This window comes from Carassius auratus, unplaced genomic scaffold (genome assembly GCF_003368295.1).
Source record: "Carassius auratus strain Wakin unplaced genomic scaffold, ASM336829v1 scaf_tig00033530, whole genome shotgun sequence".
Classification (NCBI taxonomy): Eukaryota; Metazoa; Chordata; class Actinopteri; order Cypriniformes; family Cyprinidae; genus Carassius; species Carassius auratus.
In genome coordinates this window covers 35,914-59,950 of record NW_020526086.1, presented here as the reverse complement: position 1 = coordinate 59,950, position 24,037 = coordinate 35,914, and the positions used below count along the sequence as shown (strand labels likewise).

The 24,037-nt window shown below is 34.2% G+C and overlaps 1 protein-coding gene across 1 annotated transcript in view; it reads right to left on the bottom strand.

The window, feature by feature from the left end:
* Positions 1 to 1,029: 1,029 nt before the first annotated feature.
* Positions 1,030 to 24,037, bottom strand: part of LOC113081241 (glutamate receptor 4-like) — a gene marked incomplete at its 5' end in the record, with an annotated part of 53,960 nt that continues 30,952 nt past the window's right edge. The window contains 5 exons of the mRNA XM_026253313.1: positions 1,030 to 1,257; positions 3,463 to 3,600; positions 5,373 to 5,487; positions 12,579 to 12,826; positions 16,917 to 17,115. Coding sequence (XP_026109098.1) covers positions 1,093 to 1,257; positions 3,463 to 3,600; positions 5,373 to 5,487; positions 12,579 to 12,826; positions 16,917 to 17,115 — 865 coding nt within the window. The remainder of the gene's footprint in view (positions 1,258 to 3,462; positions 3,601 to 5,372; positions 5,488 to 12,578; positions 12,827 to 16,916; positions 17,116 to 24,037) is intronic.

Here is a 24,037-nt window from a genome sequence, read left to right as displayed (position 1 = left end):
ACAGATGAAGAAATCATTTTTGGCTGAGCTGTCCCTTTAAAGAGCTATTTTTATAACAACTCCATTAATGACTTAATGGTCATATTCCATTCATATTGTCTCATTTAAAGCATGAAAATGGAAAGACTTATTGTATAAATGTTCCAGTTTTATTTGAATCAGTGGGTACAAAGAGAAAAACAAGGCGAAAACCAAACCAAACACCAAAGGTGAGAATCGGGAGTCTGTGTGACCCCAGTGTGCGATGTGGTGTGTCGTTCACATGTGTTTGTGCGAATTTGTGAAATGTGTGGACATTCATTAAAAACAAAGAAACGTACACACTGCGTAAATTGATTGGTTTATCAAAACAACTGTTAACAGAACAGATGCCATGGTCTCACACACAACGCTGCTGTTTTAGTTCAGATCTCCCTCAGTTATATAGATTGGTTTCTGTATGTATATAATATTTTGTGTTTATAAAAGATCTCTTAATTACAAGTCAGGTCTCCCTATTGTCATTATTGCAATGATTTATTATCTAAGATGGTTTATAAAAGAATTGTGTTCAGCTTTTACTACTGGTCTATTTACATTTCAGTCCAAAAAGCAAGCGGCTCCCAGTGGCATCTTGAAGAAATCCTGTAAAGATGATAAAAGATCCATCGTTCCCCTTCCTGGCTCCTGAGAGAATATCTACATACAGTTTAGTAGCTAGTGATTGTGGACCATGTCGTAAATATGTTATGGTTTAATACATCTAATGCAGGTTTGATGATGCCGGACAGCTAAACAGAGAAACGCGGCTAAAGTCTTTACATTTACAGTTTAATGGTTGTGATTTTCCGTCTCGTATGCGATGATGGTCATCCCCAATGTTAGGCTTCAGGATAAGGCATCATGGATCCTTGATGCTTGCTAACGTCAAAGCAGACGTAACGATGCCGTCCCGGCTTATTTTCAATTGTTGATGTCTTTTCCGAGGGCTTAAAGAGTACAGAGTTTGTTGTGTTTGAGCCGGCGACGGCGTGTTTCTCCTGCGTTTTGCGTGAAATCTGAACTTCGGTACAGGGTTGAGATGTTTTAAGGCACAAGGTGAGTTTTTGGTTTCTATGGGAGGTCGGAGGACACCACGGCGAGGGCGGGGCCATGTCGGTAGGAGGGGCCAGAGTGCACGGCCTTGGGGCAGTCTGGCCTCAGGACACGCCCATTTTCCCCCAGGCTGCCCGTGATTGACAAGCGTGCCTTGTTTCTCATGGCTTCCGAGAAGGTGAGCTAGAAAAGGGGGCGGGACGAGAGGCGGAGTCAGAATATGTGGAACTCTCTGGGCGGGGCAACATATGCAAATGAGACAGTGACATCACAATGAAACCACTCGACACATTCACAACGACAGAACGGAGAAAAGCTCAAGGCCGCCACAAACGAATACAGAAGACATCTTAGAATGTACAACATGGCTAGACATCTGCATTTCTAACGCCAGCATGCAGCCCTTCGCCCGTGTTCCCACTAAATCTAGGGATTTAATTGTCCAGTGTTTAATTAACGGTGTCCCCTAACAGTCAACACTTTATATGTTCATACTGCTAATGTTTCGTAAGCAGGGTTCTGGAGGTATTATTCAGTATCAGCACAGCATTATAGATTGGTTTGTTGATGTCGCTAACAACAAAAGAAAGAGAAATGCAACCAAACATCATTAAACCAACAGCCGTTTGATCTATAATGCCCTACTTGCACCAAATAACACATTGCACATAGTTGCTGTCTAAAGAGGCGGATCTCAGCTGGTTTTGCTTTGTACCAGGATTGTTTATCATTTTAACCCTTGTATTATGCTGCGCATCAATTTGGGTTTTGAGTATGTGGATATACTGGTTAAAGATTTATTTCTGTATGTTGTGACTTTTTTTTCTTCTTCATTTAAGGTCATGAACTTGCATGCAAAGTTTTGTATTGTGGAATGTGAATACAAAGTTTATATTATGATGTTATAAGACAATATTTAATATTTCTTGGTTAAACGCAGCCAGGGTTATTGGACTCAAAAAAAACAAAAACAAAAAAAACAATAATTCTTACTTTAAATAAAATAAACAATAAAACCAAGGCAACATTTTTCATTTTAATGTACTAATGTAACTTTGTTTAACCAAAAAATAATAAAATAAATGAATGAAACTAAAAACGATATATACTATATATATATTTTTATGACACATATATATATATATATATATATATATATATATATATATATAAACCAAAAAAAAGACTATAACATAAATTAAAATAATATAAAAATAAAAACGAATCAACTCATTAATACAAATATAATAATAAAAAATATATATATATGATTTTATCCACTGCATGATGGCGTACATTATCAGTTCATGCATGTTAATTTTAGCTTAAAATCAAGAATTGAACTCATGATCTTGGAGTTGCAAGCGCCATCCTTCTTCACAGATTAATAGATTTTCCAAATTCAGTAAAAAAAAAAAAAAAAGTGTTTTAAAAAATAGTTATGGTACTGTTCATAAAATGTACAGTTTGTGAAAGAGTTTTACGTTTTAAAAAAGTTTAAAAAAATGTTTGCATGTTTATTTTTCTGTTTGTAATTTGTAAGTACTGTTAATGCTAAAGATTTACTGCTTTTACCTTAAGATTTACTGAAGATTTAATATATATATATATATAGGGTCAATCTGAGCTTTAAAAACATTTTTTGCCTAGAATTTTAATATAATACAAGGGTTACTTGTTGCACAAATAACCATCTAAGTGACTATTTTATTAGACTTTTGCAAATTCATGTCAAAATACTATAAAGTTTAATTTGACGCTTTCTAAAAGTGAGATGATTGATGTGGTTAGTTGCATGATATTATTTGCATCTAGCATTGCTTTCGTCCATCAAATCATCCCACCAGATGAGAACCGCCGGTCTATAGCAGAGAGCTAACATCTCTAAACAAGAAATATATAAGCAGCATTCCTTTATAAAGTGTTTGAAGGAGCATACTAAGATGTTTGGTTTGGTAATAATTTGAGCTCCTGTGTGAATGTTTTGTGCGCCGTTTGTTTTAATGCAGGTGTCTGAAACAGAAAGCCAACAGTGCAAAAACACCAGCCACTGCAGCCAGGAAGAACAATCCAATGCAATCCCAACACCTTCTAGTCAAGGCAGATGCCATACGAAAACAAAGCAAAGGCGACAGAAATGAAGGGGTCTCTTTCAGAAGTGAACACAGCAAGACGGAACGTAAGTAAACGGAGGGATGGGAAGCTGTCACGACATTAGCAGACGTCTGCTGCACGAGGCTCAGGCCGAACCCCAGGCTTTCTGTCCTACCCCTATATCTTTACTGCGTCAGAGCCGTACACGTTGTATCCCTCTCTATAAGTGGCTAAGTTCTGCACACTGTGCGTTGGGCTGGGAGCAGGGCTAAAATTCAGTTCGGCCGATTCCACCTTCAGTTTCTTGGCCTCGGCGCGGGACTTATAGCAAAACTCGACCAGGGCCACCATCATGGCCAGACCCAGGCCGCCCACCAGGATGTAGAAAACCCCCGCCACGTTGCTCAGACTCAGCGCCTGCGAGCTCTTGTCCTGGAGAGGAGAGGGATTCGAGGGAGAAAAGAGAGCGTTAGAGAAGCAGGAACTGGTGAGTCGAAGACACATGACAGATATTTAATAACAGTTCATAATATGATACAATCAGCTTCATTACTAGTGCCATTGATTTAACATCATTACATTAGAATGAAATCCACTGCCATTTAGATTTCAAACATGTACAGAAGGGGTATGATTTAAATTATAATCGTTTTTGGTGGTTTGGTTTAGTTTTCTTAGTGATTTTTTGGCACCTTGCACAACGACTTTATTTTGTATAGTGTATAGTTTTACTTTTTACACTTTTATAGCGTTTAAATTAAAATATTAATGTGTCAAACTAGGGGGAAATAAATCATTATTTACTGCAAATTATTAAATTGTTTAAATAATAGTTCATTAAAATAATAATTACATATTTATCTTATTAAAAAAAACAAAGAAAAAAACTTTGTTATTAACTAATTGTCTATTTCTCACAGTATATAGTCTTGTATTTAAACTGTTTAAAATGCATTTAAATCAATGAATTAATGTCAAACTGGGGAACATAATAATTTACAGTAAATTATTGAATTAATTAATAGTTAATTAAAATAACAATTAAATAATTATTTCTTATTAAAAAACATAAGTAACTAATCTTCTACTTTCCACAGTATATAGTCTTGTATCTTTATACTAATGTTTAAAATGCATTTAAATGAATTATTTTAAGGTGTAAAACTGGGGGAAATTATTCTTTAGAGTAAATTATTTAATTATCTAAATAAAATTTTATTAAACTAATAATTAAATATTTCTCTTATTTTGAAAAGAATAAAAACTAAGTAACTAAATTCAATTTTACACAGTATATAGTCTTATATTTATCTTATATTTAAAAATGCATTTAAATAAAAAAAATTAAGAGCTGGGAAAAAATATTTAAAGTAAATTATTTAAATAATCGTTTGTATAATAATCATTTTTAAATTAATTATTTTATTATTATTTTATTTTATTATTAAATAATTAAATATTTCCCCCAGTTTGATACATTAATGTATTGATTAAAATGTATTTTAAATGCATTTTATATATTTTTTCTATATTTTGTTGTATTTGGAAAAGAAGATTCATAACTAAGTAAATGACTGTATTTTGCACATTACTGTTGTTCTTTTAATACTTCAAACTAAAATGTTTAAAATGCATTTAAATGAACAAATCTATGTATCAAATTGGGGGAAATAATTATTACATTTTTATTTAAATGATAATTAATTAAAACAATTAATTTTTTGAAATATTAAAATAAATAAATTCATAATTTTGTTCGTATTGATCAGCATTTGGGGGGAAAAAAACTAACTAAATTACTTTAATTTGTATGGAATATAATCTTGTAATCTTACAGCCATAATGTGTTTCTACTAACTAGCCTTAAAGCTAACTGAGTATATTCTCTTCAATTTGCTGTTCATTTTAAGTTTATACTTTAACAAAGCTGCATTCTAGACAAAACCGAACACTATTATGACATCATGAAAGTGTCTTGAATCATGACATCATAGTGCAACGTTCTTGTATTGTGATGTCACAATGTTTCATTCTAAAGGTTCTATTTAGTTCAAATCTAAAATATCTCTGTATGATGATGACAGCGACATTTTAAGACAACTGTCATCTTTTTCTTTCTGAAAACACATCACATTAATTTCATTGTATTTTGTGTTTTTCAGAGCTTTTCAGGTTTGCTTGCGGTTTTATGTCCGGAAACTGACCTTACTTCCCGAGTCCTTGGGTCCGCACTCGCCCTTATCGTACCACCATTTATTTTTGAGTTTGTCTAGCACTCCTGCTTCACTCAGTTTCAACACCGCCAGGTTAACCGGCGTTCTTCTCAGAGAGAATAACATAAATAACATCATAGGCCATGTTATTTTATGTTATTAGATTTACAATACATCTTGGTACACAGCAGCACAGGAAGTGATGAAGCCGAGGTCCCATCGAGTGCACGTGTGTGAGCTCGTGTGTGTGTGTGTGTGTGTGTGTGTGTGTGTGGAGCCACAGACGTATGGATGGGATCTCGCTCCATCACTTCAGGCAACAGACACATACTGCCCTGATTTCATTATTAAAACACAAACAATTACTGCTAATCCAGAACTATTGGCTCATCACAAACAGCTCAGAGCGCAGATGAGACCCACAACTCAGACCCAAAACTATTCAATAATAATAACAATAATAAGTGATTTAGTTTTTTTTTTACTCAAATTGTTATTTTGATATAATAATAATAATAATAAAATGTTTTGCATGTGTATTTTTTTATATTTTTTTATGACAAATTGTATTTTTTTTCATTATAAATTGATACAAATTGTTTTTCTGTTTTTACAAAACAATATTACTTAAATAATGATTGTGTATTTTGTTCTGTTATAATTAATATTACTCAAATAGTACAAATAATAGTCAAATAATACAATTATATATTATATATGTGTATATATGTATGGAAAGGTAAAAAAAAATTACTAATTACATTATTTTTTCCTTCATTCAAATTATTTGTTTTAAATCAATTGTTTTTCAACTTTTGACTCTAATAGTTATTTTAATATTATATTTTTTGTATTAAAAACACATAATAAATCGTAATAAGTATGTGTTTATGTGTGTGTGTGTTTGTGTGTGTGTGTGTGTGTTTTTCAGTTTAACTTGACTCAAATAGTTTTTCTGATATTCTTTTTTTATTTTTATTATTATTATTTTATTATTATTATTATTATTTCCTTTTTTTTTTACATTTTTAATGTTGATACATTTTTCTGAAATCAATCTTAATTTTCAGTGTGTTCAGTTTACATTTTTTAATTTAACTTTTGATTCAATTTATTATTCTGTAAATTATATCTTTGATCTTTAATTCAAATTTTTATTTGATGAATTTCAAATACTTATGGACCCTGTTTATATAAAGCAACTGCATTCTTCCTTTTATTTGATTTCTGTGCAGTTACAGCCCTCATTTGTTGAAAACCCTGTATCTTCTAGCAAATATTTCTGTTTTGACAGTAATTGCTTCTTTTTTCAGTTTGTTTCTCCTTTGACACATTTGTTGTTTTGTCTCGTTCCTGGCCGGCGAGGGCCGTCGTGTCAGGGCAGATGTCTCTCTTGCATCACATTGTCATCTTTTTTTTTTTTTTACCACTCCTCTGCGTGTCATTGGTGGCTAACCTTCGAGTCCCCGCCCCCGCTGCCACATTCGCCCTTGTCGTACCACCATTTATTTTTCAATTTGTCCAACAGCCCCTGCTCATTCAGCTTTAACACGGCCAGGTTTACGGCATTTCTTCAACAAACCATAAACATCACATGAGCGCCCGGGTTAGACGACACAAAACAAACAGAAAACAAGAGAGAACATAAGAGAGGCTCGTGGAAGGCAGCTGCTGTTAAAGAGGACTATTATGGGATGTTTGTTTCTATCTCTCTTTCGCTCTCATTTCTTCCAATCTGTCTTTCAAAAAAAGTAGTGCAATACTATAGACTGAGTAAAACGAAGGAGAAAACTCATTGCATTAAACTAAATTAGCAATAATTTTCACTACTGAATAAAATGTCAATTTAATAACAAGTCTCTCAATTCATCTGCGATTTATTTTGGTACTCAGCTTTCTTTGATTATCATCTGTGAGTGATACTTAAAAATGACTGATCTTAGAAATCAGCATTGTTATTAAAAAAATAATTTTGTAAGCAGAATTGACAGCCGCTAAGCCCCGCCCACTATTTTAAGCCCCGCCCATAAGCGATAAACAGGTCTCGGTTTCTATTTCCGCGACGTCGCGGCTGCTGTAACAACAGCAACCTACAATATAAAACAAAGATCATCTCAAGTAATGGTTATGTGCTTTATTTAGTCTTAAAAGTTTTTTGTTTGATTATCTTTGGACAAGCCCCGCCCACTATTTCAATTTCAATACTTATTATTGTAAGTAGAATTGACCGCCGCTAAGCCCCGCCCACTATTTTAAACCCCGCCCATATACAACACGTACAAGTTACACGACAAGGGGTTAAACGGTTTCTATTTCTGCAATGTCGTGGCTGAAAAAAACAACCTCCAAACTATGACAATGCTAATTCTAGATAATGATTGTGCTTTATTTAATCTTAAAAATCTCTAATGTGAGTTTGAATATTTGAAATAGCCCCGCCCACACAACCTTCTGATTGGCTGTGACATTTGATATATTTTTTTGCGTCTCATGTAAAATTGCATGGAGTCAGGTGTTACAGAACGTCCCATACGAATTGAATTTCAAGCTTCTATGAACACTATAATTTTCAGCAAAATGTGAAACAGAAATTGAATGTTTTTCTTACTATACTGACATTGCAATGCATTTTATCTGCTGTTTGTCATTGAAATAAATTGAACAGCGGCCAACCATTTGTGTGCCTGCATATCAAAACAGACATATTTCTAGTGTAAATGTAGACTGAAGCAAATTAAGATGTTCAGTCGGATGATTTCAGAAAGCCGGAGACACATCAGAGGGAATAAATGAGAGCGAGAAACAGATGTGAGAGAAACATCCTCAGTGTTTCCACAAGCGTGTCATATTTGATGAAGAAATGAGAAATACTGATGATGACATGAAACACTATGCTGCAGTGAAAAAGGCAATCGTCACCAATTTTACTACCACAGTGTGACATTTATGATTTGTGAGACACGAAAAAATGTAGGGCGGGACTTTAATTCAGAGTGAACTGATAAACTCATCAAATAAATTGGACTGTGTATTAAGAAAGTAAACAGTGTCAGATTTGATTTCATATTGACTTTTAATAAGTTACATCTGCTTGCACTGCAAAACATGATTTTCTCCCTTAATATATTTGTCTTATTTTCTATTGTAAATATGTAAAATTCTTTAAGATTCATTTCCTTCAGAAATTAAGTCTGAAAAAATGAATTAAAATTGAGTTTTTGCTTAAAACAAGAACTAATATCTGATAGTACAGTAAGAAAATAATCTTGTTTTTTTTTCTTTTCAATTACATTTATTTTTCTTACACCACTAACAGATTTATTTAACCATAAACTCACTTAATTTTGAAATTATTATTAAATTATTATTATTTTTTTTTTCAGAAAACAAGACTTAAAGGGGTCATGAACTGAGAAATATAAATTTCCGTAATCTTTTGGCATATAAGAGATCTTTGTACTATAAAAACTACTCAAATCTTTCTCGTTAGTCTAAAAACTGCTTCTATTGAAGCCAGTCTGCCAAAAACACAGGTTGTGGAATGTGCCACTTTATAACTTAATAATGTGGCTAAACCCCGCCTCCACAGAAGAAGATCAACGCCTACTTTGACATCACTGCCTTATTGGCTCCGCCCACCGAATCACGCATTAAGTGTGAGAGCAGAAAACGCAGGTCTACTCAGAAAACGATAAAGATGCTCCAAAAACAACAAGACGCTATTCGGAGCCAAGATGTGGAAAAACACAGTCATTGCGTTGTGAGTAACTGTTTTTATTACGTGCTCACTATTGCTTTGTCTGTTACAACTGATGTTGGAGATGCACTGAGTGCATCTGTGAAGGATGTAAGCTGTCAAACACACAACTGATAGCCAATCAGAACAGTGGGCAGCGTTCGGATGAGGAGGTCAAAACAAGAAATAGGCTGTGACTTTTAAATTATGATGTAGAAATCTTGATAACTACATAAAATAATGTTAAAAAAGTCAGTTCATGACCCCTTAAATATCATAAAGCAAGACAAAAACACTGAGTAAGAAAATCATGTTTTTGCAGCACATTTACAAATGAGTTTCACTGGTGCAACATAATGTAGGATGTTTTTAGTTAATAATTCTTCTTTTGGATGTTATCATATGAAGAGAAAATATTTTGTATTGTACATACTGCATGCTTCATACGCGATTTAAACCTAGCAGGAAGTGTGCAGTATATACTATGTACCGTGGTACGCCAGTATTCACATCCATTATTTTGTTTTTCAGGTCTGTGTGGAGACTCAACCTTTCATTTAAAATCTCTGCGGGAACTGTGCAATTTGTTTCTTCATGGTAATGGATTTGCTCATCATTGGATGCTCTGCAGTGAATGGGTGCCGTCAGAATGAGTGTCCAAACACCTGATAAAAACATCACAATAATCCACAGCACTCCAGGACAATCAGTTAATGTCTTGAGAAGTGAAAAGCTGAAACAAATCCATCAGCATTAAGTTGTTTTTAACTTCCATCTAAAATACAAGTGCATAATAACGCTTCCTGTGGATTATTGTGATGTTTCTATCAGCTGTTTGGACTCTCATTCTGACGGCACCCATTCACTGCAGAGCATCCATTGATTAGACACTGATGCAATGCTACATTTCTCCAAACCTGATGAAGAAACAAACTCATCGTAATCTCACATGACCTGAGGGTGAGCACATTTCAGCAGATTTACATTTTTGGGTGAACTGTTATTGTCAGACATGCGTGAGATTTCAGCCGAAGGAGATTCTGGAGATTAGTGTCAGTTTTAGACTTTCAGCACAATGACAGGTTTGTTTTTTTTTTGCAGTGGATGTTCGATTGCAACTCAGAATGTGTAAACGCTAGCAGCTTGTTTATAACTGTTCTGAAGAGGGTAGACGTTAGGGGTCAAAGGTCACAGTGCTGAGATTAGTTTGCTGAACTGGCCGATGGCAACACAAGGAGCTCATCAGAGACAGAAACGATCAAGTGCTCTCTCTTCTACCCTCAGGATGATCCGTGATCTCAGACGGTCAATAAAATCTTCTCAGGCAGAACTGAAGCTCCACACAGGTCAAAAACTGACCTCAGATCAGAACGCTCATTAAAACTCATTTCAGCTTACGTACGACATAACAGCACATTATTAAAATTAATTCTGTGTATAGACAACATGAATTAACATTTACAACAAATTTAAGATTACTTTGAGTGAGCAGCAGATTTCTGAAGATCATGTGACACTGAAGACTGGAGGAATGATGCTGAAAATACAGCTGTGCATCAATGAAATAAAATACAGTTTAATATATATTCACATAGCAAATAGTTTTTTTAAATTGTAATAATATTTCAGAATATTGAGATTTTTTTCTGTATTTTTGAATGAATGAATGCAGACTTGGAGAGACTTCTTTCAAAAACAGTAAAAAATATCCACACTTTTGAAAGGTGGTGTATACAGTAATGTGTCCCGATGCGTAATATTCAATAAGAGGACATTTATGTTCGGCAGTAAATGTTAGTTTCATGTTGTCTTTAGAAATTTTAAGCAACTTTAACATCCAGAGGATGGCGTGGTGTGAAACATGCTGATGGTTTATGCAGGAACAGTGAAAGAGGTGAGAAATAATACTTCAGGATGAAGATGTTAGACAGGATACAGGCTTGATGAAAGAAATGAGCAACATATGAGGCACGCATTTACCTGAGCGCCGCTTCTGTGGAGGAAGAACAATATTAAACACACACACACACACACACACACAGCACTGTCTGTGAGCTCAAACGCTGATATCTTGTGGGATACAGGAGATATTTTGTCTTTATCAATAAAATCAAATGAACACTACAGCGAAATAGTAATTATTAATTTATAAATATTTATATATATATAACTTAAACTTTACATCTTGCTATTCAGATTTTTTTTTTCTTGAATTCCGAGTTTCCATCTTGCAATTCTGAGAAAGAAGTCTACATTGGAAGATAAAAAGTCTTATAAGGTTTTATTATAGAAATGTTAAAACGACTGACCGTATTTCTAGTAAAGAAAAACTTTACTCAACTTTACTGAAGTATCTACATTTTTTTAGTATCTCAAAATCATTAGCATTTTCGACATATTATGCATAAGAAAGTAAGAGTGAATGTGTACATATTTTAAAATGAAAATTATTTGCAAATAGTTCAAATTGATTCTTTTTTTTTATTATTTGCTTAAATCCATTGAAATCGTTTACTTTCTTAACTCAGTTATTTTTCATTCCTACAATATCCATTAAACTATTAAATTAAAACTACAACCGTAAAAAAAGTTACATGCAAGAAAAGTTAAGTGAAATAAAAAAAAACAAAAAAAAAACTATTTTTTTATGAATTTTTTTATTATGTTTTTTTTATTTATTTTTTCAGATATTTGCCAGGACTAAATTTCTTATTTTAATTTAAATTGATGTACTAAAATAACTAAAAAGAAAATTAATTTAACACTTTACAATAAGGTTTCATATGTTAAAATGAGTTAACTATATTAACTAACATCAACAATATTTGTACAGCATTTAACTTATTAAATTTATTAAAGTTAATGTTAAGTTCAACATTTGCTAAGTTACATCCATTAACAATAGTCAATACACTATAGTATAAACTAATATGCTAATTATTTTTTTATTATAAAACAAACAGAGGCTAGTATATTCTGCAAAATATATATTTTCATTGTTAGTTCACGTTAGCTAATGCATTAACAAATGAGAACTTATTGTGAAGTCTTACCAAAATGAATAAAAACTATATAGAATTTTTTTATTATTATTATTACTAACACTTCTAAAAAAAAATGGCTAAAATGAAACAGAAAGCATAAAAAATATATTTTAAAAAATCATAACTATTTTAGTATGTCAAGGAAGAGCCTATTTCATTTATCATGGTATGAGCCCTTCAAAATATATAATGTATTTAAATATATATTATCCATAGAATTGCAATGCAAAGCATCTGTATATGTGTCCACCAAGATATCACTGCATCACAGAGAGTACCGAGGGTGAAAACTGAGAGAAGGACAGAACAGGCAGAGAGAAAAGAGAGGAAGACAGAAACAGAGAGAGAAGCACAGCAGGGTGGGTGGAATACTATAACAGCGCTGTGATTGGTCGGTTGTTATAATACTCCACCCACCTTAGCTGCGATCCTTTGGGCGTGGCCACACCGTAGCCCTTGGAGTCCAGATTCCCTCCGACCTTCATGGTGTCGCAGGGCTTGCGCTGCTCCGTGTACTCGTTCATGGTGGACTCCAGCAGGAAGGCGTATTTCCCTTTGGACTTGCGGACGCGAGCCACGCCCTCAGCCGTCGTCTTGGTGAAGACCGTGGGCTCGGCCGACTTCATGAAACTCCACATTTTCTCGTACACCGCAATCTTTGACCTCTAGAGGGCGCAGCGAAAGACATGCAGTGAACACTGGGATGCTGTCGGTCACGAATGCTTTGATTAAATCTGATTCACATCAATCACAGATATATGTATAGTGTTTGTACACTGAATAAACCCCCCTGTAAAATATATGGTAAAAAAACGACAGCTGAATTTACCAGAATTATACCGTAAAAAATACAGTAACACTGTTTTAGGTTTAACGGTTTTACCTTAAAATGTGCAGTTTAATACCGTAATTTAACTGATATAATATTAATATAGCAACTTATTGAAGTACTGAAGTCTGTTTTGTACCTTTCTAATCAATATACCTTTCTAAAAACATCAAATTCAAAAACTAAATTAGAAATTCATTGCAGAGAATTCTGGGAAAGTTAGTTTACGGGGAATTTTACAGGAAATTACTGTAAAAAAAAAATCTGTTTTTTTTTTACCGTTATAATCACAGTCATGTTTTTTACAGTGTAGATAGTGATGCATAAAAATGAAAAGGGAAGATGTGAATATTTTATGGAATTTGCTTTTGTAATTGTGTCATTTTTACTTTTGTAAAAAAAAAAACGAACACTAATAGTCAGTCACTGTCCAGAAATAATCACATTCCAGTATTATTTTAGTTAATATTTGAAAATAATTTTCATTAATATATGGGATATTGATACTTTCTGTTTTCACTTTAATTTTTGTTACAATTTTAGCAATTTCGTTTGTCATTGTTATTATTTTTCTTTTATGTCTATACATTTTTATTTATTAGATTTAGTATTTTTAATTTGAGTTATTTTAGTAAATCAAGTTAAACTAACCTTTTTTATTTTTTATTTTAATGTATATGTATTTTATATTAAATAGCTAAAAGTTTTTTAATGGTTTTAGTTTTAGTTAATTAATATAATAACCTTGTCTTAAACAGTGCAAAGGCGTCTTCTATCGTTCTGATGTTTTTCTTCGTTTTTTTGTTTTGTTTTTACAAATAATTGACTCATTATGCTAATTTATATACATGCAATATTGATATGAGCTGAAATTATTTGATGATGATGATAGAAATGATGATAGTGTGGAGTCTAGGAAACAAATAACATATAATGTACACTACTGTTGAAACGTTTGGGGTCTCTTGTGCCCACCAAGGCTGCATTTATTTAATCAAAAATACAGTAAATATTGTAAAATATTTTTAGTAATTAACATTTTTTTTTTCTATGTGAATATATTTTGAAATGTAATTTATTTCTGTGATCAAAGCTGAATTTTCAGCATCATATCGCCATTCTTCAGAAATCATTCTAATATGCTGATTTGCTGCTCAAGAAACATTTCTGGACAATTTTTGTGTTGAAACCCTGATGGATTTGAAATTCCTCGATTGTTTAATAAATAAAAAAAGTTCAAAAGAGCAGCATTTATTTGAAATAGAAATCTTATTAGCATCATAAATGCCTTTAATGTCACTTTTGATTAATATAAAGCATCTTTACTCAATAAAAATATACATTTCTGACACCAAAATGTATTAAGTAATGGCTACTCTCACACATTATAACAGATCCTATGTTTCAGATCTTGTGTAGTCAAGGCTTTGCTGTTAATAAGACGGATGGGTCTAATATGGCTGAAATGTGTGTGTTTGTCCTATGAGATTTCATATTTGACATGCTGGTACCCCAGTGTGTCTTGTACTTGATCATTTGTGCCTCTTTTACACACAGGCTTAGTCTTAAGCTGCAGAGTGTGAGAGGAAAGCAGCGGAGCGTGACGGACAGCCGGCTCATTATAATGTTCGTCACGTTCAGTCTGGAGCGCTGTTGTGCCATTACACTCCGAAATAAAACATCACCCACTTCTTTGACAAACCTGTGCTCAGACACAAACGCCCCACAACAAATGACAAACAAACTCACGCATTAGTCTAAACCCAACGGGACGCCTGACATTTACTTATTCCCTGGGTAACTGATCAAATGTTTCTGTCCAGTATATCAGCGAGAGGCAGTGAGACGGATGCCACAGTTATTGTGATGAGATTACAGAGCGAGACAGATCATCAGTCTATTCTGCTTAATAAGCGTGCATTTATTTGATCAAAAAATACAGTAAAATCACCAATATTGTGAAATATTATTACAATTTAAAATAACTGTTTTCTAGTTGAATATAATGCAAAATGTAATTTATTCCTGTGATTCAAAGCTGAATTTTCAGCATCATTACTCCAGTCTTCTGTGTCACATGATCTTCATAAGCTGCTCGGTTATCATTGGTGCTCAAGTATTAATGGTTATTATTAATTGTTGGAAACAGTTAATTATTGATTTTTGATTTATAGAAAATTCAAAAGAACAGCATTTATTTGAAATAGAAATCTTGTGTAACAAATGTCTTTACAGTGACTTTTGATCAATTTAATGCATCCTTATTGAATAAAAGTTATAATTTCTTTACAACAACTAAAAAATTGTACATACCCCAACTTGTGAATGGTAATATATCACGGTTTCCATAAAAATATTAAATTGGAAAAACAGTTTTCAACATTGATAATAATCAGAAATGTTTCTTTATTAAATTATTTCTGAAGACTGGAGGAATGATGCTGAAAATACAGCTGCACATCACAGAAATAAATTACATTTCACAATATATTTATATAGAAAACAGTTGTTGTAAATTGTAAAAATATTTTACATTTTTAAACTTTTTCTGTATTTTCAATCAAATAAATGCAGCCCTGGTAAGCAGAAGAGATTTATTAAAAAATTAAAAAATTTCATTATTCGTTCAGTATATATTATATAGCAAATCTCAACTGCTTGATTGCTTGCATCGTCACAAAATATAACTCTATTATCGCCCAGCTCTTAAAGCGACTATAATGCACTATATTATAAACATTAACATCATGGTTTTCTCTAAAGCTACTTTGAAACAATGTGCAATGTGAAATAATTGTACTTGACTTTGACTAGATTGATAGAAAGAATGAGAAAATATGTGAAATGGGCTCATGTATGAGTATGAGACAGGCTGGAAAAGAGATGGAGAGGGAGAGAGAGACAGTTTGGCAGAAAGAAAGTGAGACAGGTTAGTGTGGATTGAATGAGAAAATATGGCGGAGAGAGTGTGACAGGTCAATAGCAGTGAATATGAGAAAATGAATGTTTTTCAGTGTAGCATCACACCATCTGTGAATGTCAACAGGGAGACAGAGACGGAGTGAGATGCATGCAGCGCTGCTCAGCTAATTAATGAACAGACCATTCATTCAGCTCACGCCGATGCTCTCTCATATTACCCGTCTCTCTCTCCACCTATCTGTCACTTTGTCTTTGCTCTCTGAGTAAATTGCTTTTTCAGCTCCTCTACCGTCTCTCTAGGTTTGGCTCTTATACTCTTTGGAGTCTGATTAAATTCCTGATCTGTTACTGTGATGTACATGTCAGTGTGGTCTGTCTGTCTTTGGAAGCCTTAAACTACAAAACAAGCCCAAACACACACACAAACATATAAACTACAGTTCGGAAATTTTGAATTATTACTATTTTGAATTTTTTTTTTTTTACATCACTCTCTTCTGCTCATGAAGGCTGCATTTATTTAATAAAAAAATACAGTAAAAATAGTAATATTGTAAAATATTTTTACGAGTTGAAATAACTGTTTTCTATGTGAATATATTGTAAAGTGTAATATATTTCTGTGATACGCAGCTGTATTTTCAGCATCATTCCTCCACTCTTCAGTGTCACATGATCTTTCAGAAATCATTCTGATATACTGATTTGCGGCTAAAGAAACATTTCTGATTTCTGATTCAATATTTTTGCGGAAATTGTGCAAATTCTTAACAGTTAAGTAACAGTTCAAAAGAACAACATTTATTTGAAATAAAAATCTTTAGTAACATTATATATGTCTTTACTGTCACTTTTGATCAATCAATTTGATGCATTCTTTATTTTCTTAAATAGTATTCATATAGCATTTTATAGATCTCCACCAGCTGACACAATTCTACCACCACAGGATAAATCTAAATGGATTTTCTGTTTTATTATAGCCATTAATGTTGTTCTCTCACCCTAAAGAACTCTTTGGTGGAACCCGAATCAAGCGTCCCGTAGCCGATTTCTGTCTGTTTGGCGAGGTCTTCTGCGCTCTCGATAGGCGACACCATTCTCTCCACAGTGAGGAAGGCGGCCAGGTTTGCCGTGTAGGAGGAAATGATGATGAGAGTGAAGAACCACCAAACGCCTCCGACTATACGACCAGACAGAGACCTGAGAGACACACAGTTAAAAATCACAACACATCAATTCAGGCTGTCATCATGCCTCCATCTGATTACATCTGGTTCATTCTGAAGACATCATGCAGCATGAAATAACTCATCTGTAAGCTGCTGTTTCCATTTTGTTGACACCCAATCTCCAATTTAGGAAAGGTATAGAGACTGATTGCACCAGTGCTCATTTATTTAGAGCCTTCCAGCATCAATCAGACCTAAAAAAAAACATGCACGAAGCACTGAACACGGGTTTTGATATTTTGCAGCAGACTGATATATTACAGACCTTGTCTGGAGACAGTTAAAGTAATCCACACCACTCCAGTCCTTCAGTTAACGTCTTATGAAGTCAAAAGCTGCACGTTTGTAAGAAACAAATGCATCAAGACGTTTTAACTATGAAACGATGCTTCTTATGCTCCGTAATAATGTGCGTCTCCTGTTGTCTCTCACATCGAAATCCACCCACATATTTGTTTAGAGCTGTTTTAGATTATTTTGGCTTGTGAAAAAATGTTGCACCTTAATTCAGACCAGACCACTTTTTCACCGGAGGAAGAGTTATTATGATTCATGGACTCGTATTTTAGCCAGATGCAATGGTTTAAACATTTTAAAAACATCTTAATGCTGGATTTGTTTCATCTTTGTCTTCTCCAGATGTTAACTGATGGACTGGAGTGCTGTGGATTATTGTGATGTTTTTATCTGCTCTCGTTCTGATGGCACCCATTCACTGCAGAGCATCCATTGATGAGACACTGATGCAATGCTACATTTCTCCGAACCTGATGAAGAATCAAACTCCTGAGTCTGAGGGTGAGTAATGTTTACATTTTTGAGTAAACTGTTCATTTAACCTCAGTGAGCTTCTATTGTGTCCCTCTTAAAATGATTTTTAGACTTCCGAAACAATCTCTGGTCTCACTCCGCAAGATGGTTAAACTACATTTCTGCTTTAGAAATGACTTTACACTATTTCAAAAAGAGACAGAACACTCATTATAAGCGTTTAAGACTGAAGCGCGTCTGTGAGACCTGCAGTAAATCCAGGAGAAATTAGAGTCTTCAAAACGTAACCAAGATCTCATTATAAACGCACCATTCTCTCACTTCATCTACTGAAACACACCACTAGCTACGCTGACCTGGGTTCATCAATAAGGATGCAAGAACATGTAGATTCACTCAAAAGCCTTAGTAAAATTTAATTACCATAAAATACCAGGCAAAATGCATTTAATGTGCTAGTGCACTGCAGGGAACTGAACGGTTTCTTCACAGAAGCTGTGATGGTATAAAATCTGTTAAAAATGTCTATAGAGATGTCCAATTGAGTTTCAGGCCAAACTAGGCAGTTTCCCATTGGTCCTCTCAGTAGAAAACAAAGCCATCTGTTTATTTGGTTCTTGGTCAATTTCACAGAGTCAAACTCATTCTACTGTCACAAAACTATGAGGAAGGATATTGTCTCACATCAATCATCCTGCACATAAAAAAATACAAAGTAATTTTAAAATACAAACAATATTTACAATGAAGTGTTTTTGATGTGTTAGGCACACATAATGGAAAGAGAAGTGCTTTCCCCTTTCTTGAACCACTTATAAACAAATCTTTTAACCCTAACACTAGACAATATATTGATCCATATTTCTTCAAATTTCTTATGTTCACTTAAGACTCAACTGACTGTGTTTGTTTGAATACCATCAAGCATATTTGAGAGTCAAAAGTAAATATTAACTCCTGCTGATATTTAGCTGTTAAAGGGCTCTATACAGAATTCAGAAACCCTTGTTATTAGTGACACCGGTGGCCATTAAGCGAATTGCAGCCAGCGACTTATTGCTAAAAATTAGTCTACAGGCTCTACATTTTTAAAGTTTCATTACACATTCAAAGCCCAGAACGGTTGGAAAGACATAGTTAAAGTACTCCATGTGACTCCAGTGGTTTAACCTCAATTATATCAAGCGAAAAACATAATTTCCAACTGTATTTATGAAAATATTGAGTGCACCAATCAGAAGACTCTGGAGGCGGGGCAAGTGTCACAAGCTTTTGTTTACAGAAGCAAGTTGGCATGGCAACATCACAGAGGGTGCATTCTGTGATGTCACACCTTCTGTGTGACCGGCCACATAGAATGTTCAGACCTGAAAATGTAACTGCCAGCGATGATGTCATAATGGCTTTTAGAATCTTGATGTCATAATGTCTGCTTTTTAAATTCTGATGCTTTGATCTTCTACTGCTTTTAGATCATTTTACTCGAATCTTTAACACTGGAGCTAGCAAGTCATGATGTCAGTTCACAGTTGAGCTCAGTGGGCACTGTGTATTTAAGGAATGTGCGTGGTGTGTGTGCAGTTTGTACTGTCACTGCACTGGCAGGAATGAAATCTAAATGGAGACAGTTTTAGCCATGGGGTGTCGGAAGCAAACAGCTGTGGGTGGGTCCAACATAGTGTAAGGGTAACTATAATTAAGTGCTGCAACAAACACTAAATGATGCCTTTAGAAGCAACTGGCGAACAAATCATGATGAACATTCACTTAAACTAAACTGCTGATAATTTGCTTACCCCCATGTCATCCAAGTTCATGTCTTTCTGTCTTCAGTCACAAAGAAATTAAGTTTTTTGAGGAAAAACTACCAGTATTTTTCTTCATATATTGCACTTGAATGAGGACCAATGGGGTGAAGGTCCAAACCACAGTTAAGGGTATTATCTAGAGAAACAATCTGTCATTTTCTTAAAAAAATAAACATTTATACACTTAAACACAAATGCTCATCTTGTACTAACTGGACATGCATGACATAGTCCCTATGTAAAGGTCACGCGTGATGTGGGGGAAAAAGTATTTACAAATGTGTTTACAAAGCGAACATGCAAAACAAGTCAAACGCCCTTTACTTAAAAACATAAAACAACGATGTCAGACTTTTTGAAGGAGGAGAAAATCATGTCCCACATGACTCTTCTGAACCAGAGTACACAGACGAAGAGCTAACTGCATGTAACCTTTCCAACGTGTTTACGCATCGTGGAGCTAGTGCAAGACATGCATTCATTGTTGAAAAGTATATCATTTTTTTTTTTAAATGACAGATGGTTTCTCTAGAAAAGACCTTTATTCATCGTCTGGGATCGTGTAGAGCTCTTTGAAGCTCAACTGAAGCTGCAATCTGGACCTTCAGCCCGTTGATCCCCACTGAAGTCCATTATATGGAGAAAAAACCTGGAATGTTTCCTCAAAAACCTTAATTTATTTGCGACTGAAGACGAAGTCATGAACATCTTGGATGACATGGGGGTTTCTTAAAAAGTGGGTGGGTCTTGTCCTACACACATGCAATGGTTCCGATGCACATGGTTTCGGAGACGGGGAGGAGACACTGACTCTATCTAAAGAGTCATGTCCTCCGAGAACACGTGTACTGATGAGAGAGATCAAAGTCATGGCTGGAAAGGACAAATCTCTCTCTCTCTCTCTCTTTTGATGGTGGATGAGGTGATAAGATGGTCCTTTTGATGTGTGTGTGTGATTGCGTTTATCTGTGTGCCATCAGCGGTTATAAAGCAGAACTCTAATCTCGCTCTGATGAACTGACTCTTGCATCACATTAAGGCTTGAATCCACTGATAGCGTCGTTTTAGGATCTGAATCACTGAAGGAATTTTTTGCAAAGCAGACAGAGAATGAGAAGGTGTTGTAACAGAGAGTTTGATAACAGTGGAGGAGACTGAGAACAGAAGAAAATGGAAGGAACAAAAGAGCGAGAGACACTAGGAAGCAGGAGAGAGATGTGACCAGCAGAAAAATCCATGTGTGTGTGTGTGTGTGTGTGTGCGTGTGTGTGTGTGATGCATCTTGACAGGTGTGTAACCCTTGTGCTAATGTGTGGCCGACCTTCTCCGGTTAAAGGAATAGTTCACCAAAAATGAAAATGTGCTGAAATTGTACTCGCCCTCAGGTTACCAACATCTAATTGAGTTTGTTTCTTCATCAGATTTGTAGAAATGTAGCATTGCATCAGTGTCTCCTCAATGGATGCTCTGCAGTGAATGGGTGCCGTCAGAATGAGAGCTCATAAAAACATCACAATAATCAACAGCACTCCAGTTCATCAGTTAACATCTGGAGAAGACAAAAGATGAAACAAATCCATCAAACAATCCATAACAAAATCTTTTCAACTAAATTATAAGTCTATAATCCATAATAACATTTCCTCCAGCAAAAAAAGTGTTCTGGTCTGAATCAGGAGAGAAATCTGCACAGATCAAGCACCGTTTAAACAGCTCTAAACAAATCTGTGGCTGGATTTTGAAGTGAGAGACAACAGGAGATGATGTGATGCTACATTTCTCCAAATCTGATGAAGAAACATGACACTCATAATTGACTAGTTCTAGTTTGTATGTTTATACAAATTAAAATAAGTGTACTAGAAAAGATATTAAATACTATACTAAAAACCACACAAGCCATCAGGCATGGCACGACATAATCAAACATTCTTTTAGAGAAAGTCTATTATAATTGTGTACATCACAGGATTAAGAGCAATAATCCTTTCAGAGGAAATGATCTGTGCGTGTGCCGCATGAATCACACGCCGTGTCCTAAAGCTCTGCTGCAGAACAGAAACAACACGCTCTGACATCATCAGAATACAGCCCGCGGCGCATGATATTTGGGAGAAATATTCCTGTATATGTGATGCAGTATAAAGAGATTCACACTGCATTATGATGGACATTGCTGTGCATTATATCCTTTGCAATGTAATGCAGTACGATGAAATAGCTATAGTTTATATATTATATACATTATACTTTTTTATTTTTAGAAACTAAAAAAAAAAAAAAAAAATCATATTATTAGCAAAATCCACCTACAGTCTTGTCAGCAGTTTTTTGATTGTGTGTGTGTGTGTGTATATATATATATAACTGTGTGTGTGTGTGTGTGTGTGTGTGTGCATGCGTGTGTGTGTGTGTTTGTTCTTTTTTCTTATTGTCGAGAGTACATTCACTTTAAAAATAGCTCGGTCTCTCTGTATATTTTGTGGGTAATGTATGAGAAAGAGTCTGAAGTGTGTGTGTGTGTGTGTGTGTGTGTGGATCAGTAATGTCCTTTAATGCACAGAGCTGCTGACCAGGCTAATGCTAATGCTAATGCTAATGTCAGTTCCACTCTGAAAACCTGAACGCTTCTGACACTAGGCATTAATCTCTCAGAACCGCATCTGTGTGCGCTCTGCAGCTCAAAAATGCTTGGCGTTTGGCAAGAACCATGTAATTTTGTCAGTGTAATGCTGCGTGCTCCCAGACACAGGTTTAAGTCCAGCGAGGCATGATATGGCAGCGTAAATGTTTCACGAGGAAGAGTGTGAAAGCTTTCTTACAGCAGATCAACACATTCACAGCAGCGCTCTCGTTCTGTTTGTTTTTTTGGGACAGATTCTAGTAATTTAGTGCAGTTCAGAGGCACTGCCTTTCTCAGGACCCCGGACATCTATTTTTCATTGTGCCACATTCTCTGGCTATCAATAATAAAATGCTATATCCTTATAAATATTCTAAAAATAAAGTGTGATTTTCTGCCGTGCAGCTGCAGGTATGAAAGTTTAATGTTTGTCTTGAAGGAAGTGGAGACGGTGAGCCTGCGGTTTCTTTAATTTTGTGCCTGGGATTCTGGGGAGCCTTTCGGTCAGCACAGACCAAAGCACAGGAATGACCCGCTTTACGCTTTAGGCCAGGAAATATCTGCCGTGTTTATTATTGAGTTATAGAGATGTTATAAAGATCAAGCCTGTGAGAGAGATTTCTGACAGCTGTGGTGGAAAAAAGATCCCGAAGTGAGAAAGTAAATGAGGAATTATATAACAATTATATTATTTAATTATTAAATTACTATTAGTAATAATGTGATAAATTTCAGTATTAAATTAAAATATTATTTTAGTTGGAAAGTATTTATGGAAGACCATTTACACCACAGGGTAAACAAATTAAAATTAAAATGTATTGTTAAATTGATGTCACAACTTTTTTTTTGCAATTTAGATTTTTTTGTCTCACATTTATTACTTTTTTTTGTTGTTGTTTAGTTTTTTTATTTTATTTATTTATACATTTTTTTTAGCATTTCTGAGTTTATATCTCATAATTCTAAGGAAATCGCAAAATACTAAGAGTTGCAAGATATAAAATGTGCAATTCTGAGGAAAAAGACAGAATTGCGAGATAAAAAAAAATGCAATTACCCTGTTTTAAATTAAATTCTGTGGCAAAAACAAATAAAACAATTGCATATTTTCTCAGAATTGCACATTTATATCTCACAATTCAGTTTGTCTTGCAGTTTTGTTTTCTCAGAATTGTGAGAATATTTTATTGCAGTTTAAGTTTGACAAGATTATTGAAACAAATATAATTTATTATAATATAATATTTATAATTAGGCAAGGCAAGGCAAGGCTAGTTTATTTATATAGCACATTTCGTACACAATGGTAATTCGAAGTGCTTAACATAAAATAAATTAAAATAATAATGAAGAAAAATAATAACAAGAATAAAACAAGCAATTTTAAAACTTTTAAAATTATAAAAAAATTAACTTTTTGAAAATATAGTGCAATCAGTTCGGACATTGCACAGTGCTCATTCAATAAATGCACAGCTATAATAATAATAATTATTATTACAAATATAATTATTATTATTATTGTTAACATTTTTTTTTCAATTGTAGAAGTAATATTATATTAGAAAATTAAAATATGCAACACAATCAGAAATTTTACTACTGTAATCATATTTACATGTAAAATACAAAAATCGAGTATTTCAGAAAAAAATATAACAACTACAATAATAATTTTGTTTTACAGT